The sequence below is a fragment of the Megalobrama amblycephala genome, linkage group LG9 (genome assembly GCF_018812025.1).
Source record: "Megalobrama amblycephala isolate DHTTF-2021 linkage group LG9, ASM1881202v1, whole genome shotgun sequence".
Lineage (NCBI taxonomy): Eukaryota > Metazoa > Chordata > Actinopteri > Cypriniformes > Xenocyprididae > Megalobrama > Megalobrama amblycephala.
Window position 1 is genome coordinate 39,413,346 of NC_063052.1, and position 8,863 is coordinate 39,422,208.

Consider the following 8,863-nt stretch of genomic DNA (forward strand, 5'->3'; position numbering starts at 1 on the left):
GGCTGCTGCGTGTTCAGCTCCAACGCCAAAAGATATTTATATTTATCTACTAGTAGAGAAAGCTTTTTTATTGTCCATCCCAGGGGCGTAGTTTGCGGGGGGGATGGGGGGGAGGTAACCCCCCAATATTCAAATCCATCAGTTACAACCCCCCCAATATTTCAACATGAAAATCACAGTAGATCTATACTAACATATGTATAATTCATTTATTTTGTAACAATAATTTTGTTTCTAATCGAATATGAGTTTGTCATAATAAATTAGTCAAAAAAGTACCCCCCTTCCATTGAACCGATTGGTAACGCCCAACCAATGCGCGTTGCACTTTCATGAAAACAACGCGAGTGGAGCTCTGTTTGAATGGAGAGCACGGGTAGCGCCAAAAAATGAAGAGAACCGCTGCCCAGCCGACTATATTAAACTTCTTTTCAAAGAGGGACATTAAAAAGAATAAAGCATGTACTGAGAAGGAGGTATGAAAACATTGTAATAACTAGGTACACTCCACATATAATTTAGCTAGCTAATCCATTGCAATTTAGCCATAACTATCAGTGTAACTGTAACCAGTTACCAAAACAGCCGTCTGTTTTGTTACTTCATTTTTCAATAGTGTCTTATCAATGACAAAAGTATTCATATCGGTGTTTGTTTTTTTCTTCCTTAATTAATCTGACTTTTGAACGAATTGGCTGCATGAACGATTTAAGTAGCTCACTCATTAAAACGTCGAATCGCTGCCACCTACTGGCGGTTTCAATATTTAACAATTTCTTTCTTTTTAGAATCACTCCGTTATGTTAGAATTTGATGAATGGTTATAGATAAATTCCATAAAGTTATGATAGATAGATAGATAGATAGATAGATAGATAGATAGATAGAGAAGAAATAAATTATACAATAACGCTACACATAAAACAGATTTTTTTTAATTAAAAAAAATAATAACAGGCAGCATACCAACGCTCAACCCCCCCAATGTTGAAACCAAATCTACGCCCTTGGTCCATCCAAAACCTCTTTCTGGATTACTTTTATACTCCTAGTAGTTTTGCTTTTTAGTCTTCAATATGTCAGAGAGATTTTGCCTCTTTGCCCTGTGCTTATTCTTAACGCTTTAGCCTGTATTAAATCCACTTTTTATTTTGAGCTTTGATTTTGCTGCTGCTCTGTAAATTGTACACCCACAATCAATAATGGGTCTTATTCTTAGTTTTCATACCTTAGAAAGTAGAATAAATTTTTTTTTTCTACATCCTTGCAATGCTACACTCCAGTCCAGTTGGTGGCGGCATCAATAAGTTGGCTTGTCAACCGCCATTAAATCATACAAGAAGAAGAAGAAGAAGAAGAATGGGTCTTAAAGGGATAGTTCACCCAAAAATGAAAATTTGATAAGATGTAGGTGTCTTTGTTTCTTCAGTAGAACCAAATGATGATTTTTAACTGCAACCGCTGCCGTCTGTCAGTCGTATAATGCAAGTCAGTGGGAACTTGGACTATATATTACTCTTATAAGAGTAAATAAAACACGACAGACAAATCCAAATTAAACCCTGCGGCTCGTGACGACACATTGATGTCTTAAGACACGAAACGATCGGTTTGTGCGAGAAACCGAACAGTATTTATATCATTTTTTACCTCTAATACACCACTATGTCCAACTGCATTCATCACTCGAGCCATCACTGCCGCTGTCAGAGCGCGATCAGACCAAACGAATCGAGTGATGAATGCAGTTGGACATAGTGGTGTATTAGAGGTAAAAAATGATATAAATACTGTTCGGTTTCTCGCACAAACCGATGTTTCTTGTCTTAGGACATCAATTGCTACGAGCTCAGGGTTTAATTTGGACTTGTCTGTGCAAGTTTTATTTACCTTATTGTAGAAGTTCCCATCCACTAGCATATTTGACTGACAGACAGCAACGGTTGGAGTTAAAAATCTCATTTGTGTTCTATGAAGAAACAAAGACACCTCTTTGGATGCTCTGGGGGTAAGCAGATAAACATCAAATTTTCATTTTTGGGTGACTTCCAACATACCTCTAGCCTATGTTCATCAATGTTTTTATTACTTTTTTTATATTCACCCCATCTACATCCTGAAACGACCCATTTTTTCAACTTTTTTTGCTTGTATTCTCTATCATGTTTTATGTTCCTCAGGATTTGCTATAAACCATAACCTCAAGTACTTAAAACTGATGCTCTTTCAGACTTCCAACAGAAAATGTTTGAGTTTTCAGGAATATTTTCTAGAAATAGACATGCAATTTGATTTACTAACAAATAACTTAAAACCCCATGTAATAGACCATCCACCTTTGTTTTGAAGGACTTCCATTGTATATTCTATATTCCTTCTTTTCCATAATGTGCCCTCATCAGCATATTAAGCAGTTCTGATTCCTAAATCTATTCCCTCAAAAAATGTAATTTGCACCACCTACTGGAGTGTAGAGAATTGACTATGGATAAAAGTGCATTATGTACTTTCAGCTTTTTCAGGCATAGGTGACCCAAAGCAGGGGTGTCAATGCACTTTTTAACTTGTAAATAAATAAATAAATAATAACTAATAATTAGTGTATGTCACTCACACAACTGTGCAAATGTAGGCCTATCTTTGTGGGTCCAGTGGAAGTACATGAGAAAGTTGTGCTAACCCTCCACATTTTGTCTGATATTTCAAGGCTTCTTTATGTTGAAGTGAAAATATGGAGCAGATTTTAAAATCTAATTAAACAACATGAATCTGTGGATTCAGATGATACATGTTTCGTTGTTTGACTTAAATTAAAATGATCTCAAATTATAAACCAGTGATTGCTGAACATCAGAATTGTTTTTGTCCCATAAATCCATCTTATTTGTACACACAACTCAATGCAGAGGTTTTAGTGGAATCTTTTAACAATCTGTAAATAAAGAAAACAATTGTGTTTTTCAGTTTGTTTATTGTTCAATATTGGTATACTTACGTTGTTACCTCAGTGTTTGTCAGCAGCCAATAATAAATAAGAAGACAGGACACCAACCTCTGTATGATACAAGACCTGTTCATTCTGTCTGGGTTGATTTTACATACTTTACATCTCAAGTATATTTACTACAGTCCATGGTTCAAACTCATTGATTTCTAAATTCATTCTCAGTCAATCAAGCTGTTGTATTTCCTCATAGTTTTATGTACAATCAGAACACATACAAATGACTTTATTTATACACTGTGAAAGTTGTTGACTGATGAAGCTTTAACTCTCAAGTCTTTTTAGTTCTCCAAGTATTTCAACAAATTCACAGTATTAAACTAGATAAAATTGTGCTTTTGGAAGTAACTCCATATTTTCCTTATCTCACACAATTTACTTTAATGTACACCGATGAGCCAAAGCATTATAACCACCGGTACAATATGCTGTTGATCATCCGCCTGCTACCAAAACAGCACAAACCCGTCGAAGGCATGGACTCTATAAGACCTCTGAATGTGTCCTGTGGTTTCTGGCACCAAGACATTAGCAGCAGATCTTTAAGTCCTGGAGCCGAACTTGTTCAAACTTTGATCAAACTTGTTGGTCCAGCACATCCCACAGATGCTCAATTTAAATTTGGAGGCCAGGGCAACACCTTGAACTCTTCATTTTTTCTCAAACCATTCCCGAACAATGTGTGCAGCATGGCAGGATGCATACAGAAAAAGGCCACTTTCACCACTGTCATGAAGGGGTGTATATCAGATCTGCAACAATGCTTAGGTAAGTGGCATGTGTCAAATTGATGTCCAAATGAATGACCAAACCCTGGGTTTCCCAGCAAAACATTGTCCAGAGCATCACACTCCCTCCACCGGCTTGTCGTCATCCCACAGTTCATCCTGGTGCATCACTTCCTCAGGTAAACGCTGCACAAATGCATGGCCGTCCACGTCTAGCCTTCATTATCCTTGTGCATCGATGAGCCTTGGCCGCCCAACACCCTGTCGCTGGTTTGTGATTTGTCCCTCCTCAGACACTGTTGGTAAATTCTCACCACTGCTGACTGGTAGCAACAGACAAGCCTTGCTGTTTCAGAAATACTCTCCCAGTCGCCTTGACAATAACAATTTGGCCCTTGTCAAAGTTGCTCAGATATTTATTCCTGCCCATTTCTCCTGAATCCAACACATTTAGCGGGGTTTCCATTACAGAATTTTCATAAAAATTTTGCGACTATTTTCTAAATAATGACGTAATGACGGCATTTCCATTAACTGATGTTATGCAACTAAAATGTCATTTTTTTTTCTCTCTCTGCAACAGGATTTTAGGAGGTTTAAGTATATCGCAGCCACTGCACTAGCCATTATTTTTAATCAAAAGGAGATGTTGGCGTGTTATCCAAGCATTAATGTCAAGAAAAGCCCCTTCTACTTGGGAGCGGCCATGTGTGAGGTGTTTATGAGTGTTTCTCCCTCAAATCTGCTTCGAGGTCTTGATAAATTGTGGCATTTCTTTGTTGTTTAGAATCCAGTAGTCCCGTAATTCTTTTGTCTTTTATGAGTTTAATGAAGAACTCTGTCTCGCCTTCCATCCAAACATGCCGCACCATCTTTAAAGAATGATCAAATTTTACGTACGCCAGGTGACCAGTAAATGCGAAAAACTGTTTCCATTGCAGTTCTGTGAAACATTCCTTTTCCAATTGCCTGAAAAACCATCCTCATTCGAGCGTAAAAACTTTTTTGCAATATATGGGAGTTTTTGCGAAATTGAACGTGTTTCCATTGGGCATAGTTTTCAATTTGCAATTTCAATTTTTGCAATTTGATGGGTAATGGAAACACAGCTATTCATTACGAAAACCGATGGTTTTCTCTACCCAGACCATAATATTTGGCCCTTGTTAAGGAGATAATCAACGAACATTCGCTTCACCTGTGATTGGTCATAATGTTTTGGCTCATCAGTGTATTTGACATGAAAATGAACGTTGTTCACTGTGACGACTTCTTACATTTTTTCATATGCGTGAGAAGGCTTGGTAAATGTCTAAAGCTCTTCTCACATGGAGGACAGTAGTACGGCTTCTCTCCTGTATGAACTCGCTCGTGTGATTTCAGGTGCTCCAACCGAGAGAAACTCTTTTCACAGTACGAGCACTTGAAAGGTCTTTCTCCAGTATGAATTCTTCGGTGTCGTTTCAAATGGACGTCCGTAACGAAGCTCTTCCCACACTCACAACACACATGATCTCTCACACCGCTATGTACCTTCTGATGCCGTTTATAATGAGACATCCGTGAAAATCTCTTTCCACAAAAAGAGCACGCATAAGGCCTCTCGTTTGTATGAATTTTTAGATGTTCTTTAAGATTTGACGATGAATTAAAATCTTTACCACACTGATCACAGTTAAATGGCTTTTCTCCAGCGTGAACACGCAGATGAATTTTGAGAACGGTTGCTTTTCTGAAACTCTTCCCACACTGAGTGCAGCGGAGTGGCTTCTTTCCAGTATGAACCCGCTGATGTGCTTTCAGGTGTGTAGACATAGTGAACCTCTTGTCACACGATGAGCACTGGTAAGGTTTTTCTCCAGTATGAATTCTTTGGTGCCGTTTCAGATGCTCAGCTCTAGTAAAGCTCTTCCCACACTCAAAGCACACATGAATCTCTCACACCGGTGTGTATTTTCTGGTGCTGTTTACAACTGCTCAGCCTTGAAAAACTCTTTCCACAGACAGAACACAAGTGAAGGCTCTCATCTGAATTAACTTCCAGGTGTTTATTTCGTTGTAATGATGAATTTAACTTTTTACCACACTGATTACCGTTAAATGTCTTTTCTCCAGAGTGACAGAGCAGATGATTACTGAGACTTGATGTACAAGAAAAACTCTTTCCACACTGAGAAGCAGGTGTGCAGCTTTTTGGCATTTTCTCTTTGAGTTTTGCAGTCGCAATGTTCCTCCTTCACGTCATTCAGTTTATGTCTTTGTTTCACTTCCATCATGTCTAAAAAACAATATTATATGGTTAAAATCAGTTCAACTGAAACTGTTTTAACAGCAAAAAAGCAACAGACATCAGGTAGATGCCAAGTCATTAGTGTATTAATACAGTAAAAATGTGGATGACAACAGATATACAAAGTTATGATGAATTTAGATGAACTTCTGTATCATAAATATGTTGAACTAAACCTTTAATGTTTCTCAGCAGTCAACAATGAAGAATCAAGAATGGACACCAACCTGTTTGTTCCTCAGTATCTTCATGTTTTATTCTGGATGGTTCTGGATCACTCATGTTTTCAATCTCCTCTTTAACAATCGCCATTTTTAATGTTTTGAACACAGATTTCAGCTGCTACACCTGGAGTTTATCCTTGTAGGATGAAGGGAATATTCCCAGTATTGGTGAATTGTTGTAGAAGGGGCACCAGATCTGGGAAATTCAAAGATAAGTTATTGAATTTATACTAAATTATTTTAATTACATTTAAATTAGGTACCATGTGTTTTCTGTTAGAAATATTTTGAGAGTTTTTTGATATAGCATTTAAAGGTTTGTTTAATTTTTGTTCATACTCTTGACAGAAATTACTGGCTCATCATGTTTAACCAAGTTGCCGAAAAGCATCTTTGTCTCCAAAAGTTCTCGGTTTTCACCTCATTTGTTTTGGTGATGTCTGAGATCTCCTGTAAATTGGCACATTAATAACATTTCATCGGGCTGAGACAGGTAATAATGATTAATAATAAACCAGCACACAACGCGTTTCATTGCATAAATACTTAAACTCTGGAGCTGGTTAATGTTAAAGGATTAGTTCACTTTCAAACAAAAAATTCCTGATAATTTACTCACCCCCATGTCATCCAAGATGTCCATGTCTTTCTTTCTTCAGTCAAAAAGTTATTAAATTAAGGTTTTTGATGAAAACATTCCAGGATTATTCTCCTTATCCGTTTGTTAAGTCGTGACGTAAGCCTTGACTCGTTTCACTTGAGAATGCCATCGACGGCCATTTATGAGCGCTATTTATTCATATTAAACATCAAACATTTTAAAAAGTTAAACATTTTAAATACTTACAGTCTACACAACAGTCTCCATGCTCACAGCATCACAGACATTAATATTTTAACGATTTATAAAAGATGAATCACTGTCTGGCCATCTGGAATTTTGGTATGGAGATTAAGCTTATGATTATAATTTTTTTGTAGTATTACACCATATTGCGTGTGTATATTAGCACCATGATATGAGATAGAGCGCTTTGGACTCCGAAAGCGCTGCCGTGTAACGTCAGCCTTAACAACCGAATAGTGGACTTCAATGGACCTCCAAACGGCTTGAAGGTCAAAATTTCAGTTTCAGTGCAGCTTCAAAGGGTTTTAAACAATATCACACGAGGAATAAGGGTTTTATCCAACGAAACAATCAGTCATTTTTGAAAAAAATGTATATGCTTTATATAAACAAATGATCGCCTTCCAAGTGCTTCCACCAAAACTGCACTTTCGTATTCTTCAAAAAGCTTACGCTGTATGTCCTACGCCTTCCCTTATTCTTCCCTCTTAAAGCCCTTTGAAGCTGCACTGAAACTGTAATTTTTGACCTTCAACCATCTGGAAGCCATTGAAGTCCACTATAAGGAGAATAATCCTGGAATATTTTCATCAAAAACATTAATTTCTTTTCGACTGAAGAAAGAAAGACATGAACATCTTGGATGACATGGGGGTGAGTAAATTATCAGGAAAATTGTATTTGAAAGTTAACTAATCCTTTAAGTCTGGGAACATCTCTCACATGCAGACTGGAAATATACGGCATCGACTGAAAATATTATACAACATCACTCTGAGGAGCTTCCAACGGTGAGGGTGAAGATCGAACAAACACTCGCCTTTCGCGCTTCTCTCTTCTGCGCATCCTGAGTGCGCAGGTGCCATTCTTAAAGGGGTCGCATATTCTCAGGTAAATCACATCCCATTGCTGATACTACAGTCTTAGTACATTTGCTTACTCTATGTTATGTCTTTTCATGGCCTTTCACAACATCATCATACCCAGCAGTTTATCTGGAAGGTGTTTATTGGTGTCAGAAGTTTTAATGCTACAACAGCATTAAACATTAGAAACAGTATTTCTAACACTAAAACACTTGTTCACTTAATTGACACCAAATATCTCCTGATTATTCTAAAGACTTTTTTCATTCTTGTCAGTCTGGCAGAAATAACAATAACGGTGATGTCTGAGAAAAACAACATCAGATAAGCCGGATCAGTGTATAAGCTGCAATTTATTATTACTCTCATAAATAATGTAAAATACCGGTAAGTCAAATAAAACGTATATATAGGCTGTATAGAGTAGGCCTAATCCTTGGAGCTCAATCCACAAAAAAAATGCGTTTATGTCCCACTGATGGGTTAGCGGTGGACCTTTCTTTCTAAAAACGAATATATACGAATTTACACGAAATCGCAATATGGTCAAATAATTACGTTTCTCAATAATCTTGACGTGCCTTACCTTTTGATGGGCGCTTTCAAAACCCGCTGTTTGAAGCTTGAGCTTCGAAACCTTAGTGAATCATTTGTTTTGAATTAGTGATTCGGAGCGCGAATCAAACTATCACGTGATTTCAGTAAGCGAGGCTTTTGAAATTCTCTGTGAACAGTGTCAAAAAAAAAAAAAAAAAATATATATATATATATATATATATATATATATATATATATATATATATATATATATATATGGCAAATTACAATAATGAAAAAAAAAAAAATGATGTAGACCACATTAAAGTATACTAAATATAGGGATTAAAAAAGTGATTTAGAGGAG

General features: G+C 36.9%; 1 protein-coding gene and 1 long non-coding RNA gene across 4 annotated transcripts; both read right to left on the reverse strand.

The window, feature by feature from the left end:
- Window positions 1-4,927: 4,927 nt before the first annotated feature.
- Window positions 4,928-5,654, reverse strand: LOC125274617 (zinc finger protein 436-like). The gene has a single exon (XM_048200987.1). It carries the CDS (start codon window positions 5,545-5,547, stop codon window positions 4,990-4,992), a length of 558 nt encoding a protein of 185 aa, XP_048056944.1. The 5' UTR covers window positions 5,548-5,654; the 3' UTR covers window positions 4,928-4,989.
- A 256-nt stretch (window positions 5,655-5,910) lies between these two features.
- LOC125274618 lies at window positions 5,911-8,651 on the reverse strand. Of its 3 annotated transcripts, XR_007186296.1 has the most exons (4): window positions 8,546-8,651; window positions 6,586-6,696; window positions 6,250-6,442; window positions 5,911-6,010 (listed from the first exon to the last, which is right to left on the reverse strand). It is a non-coding gene; the product is annotated as an uncharacterized LOC125274618 (long non-coding RNA). The 3 variants fall into 3 exon arrangements; XR_007186297.1 differs by lacking the exon at window positions 8,546-8,651 and having other exon boundaries at window positions 6,250-6,382; window positions 6,586-6,882; XR_007186295.1 differs by lacking the exon at window positions 8,546-8,651 and having other exon boundaries at window positions 6,586-6,882.
- Between the last annotated feature and the right edge of the window lie 212 nt (window positions 8,652-8,863).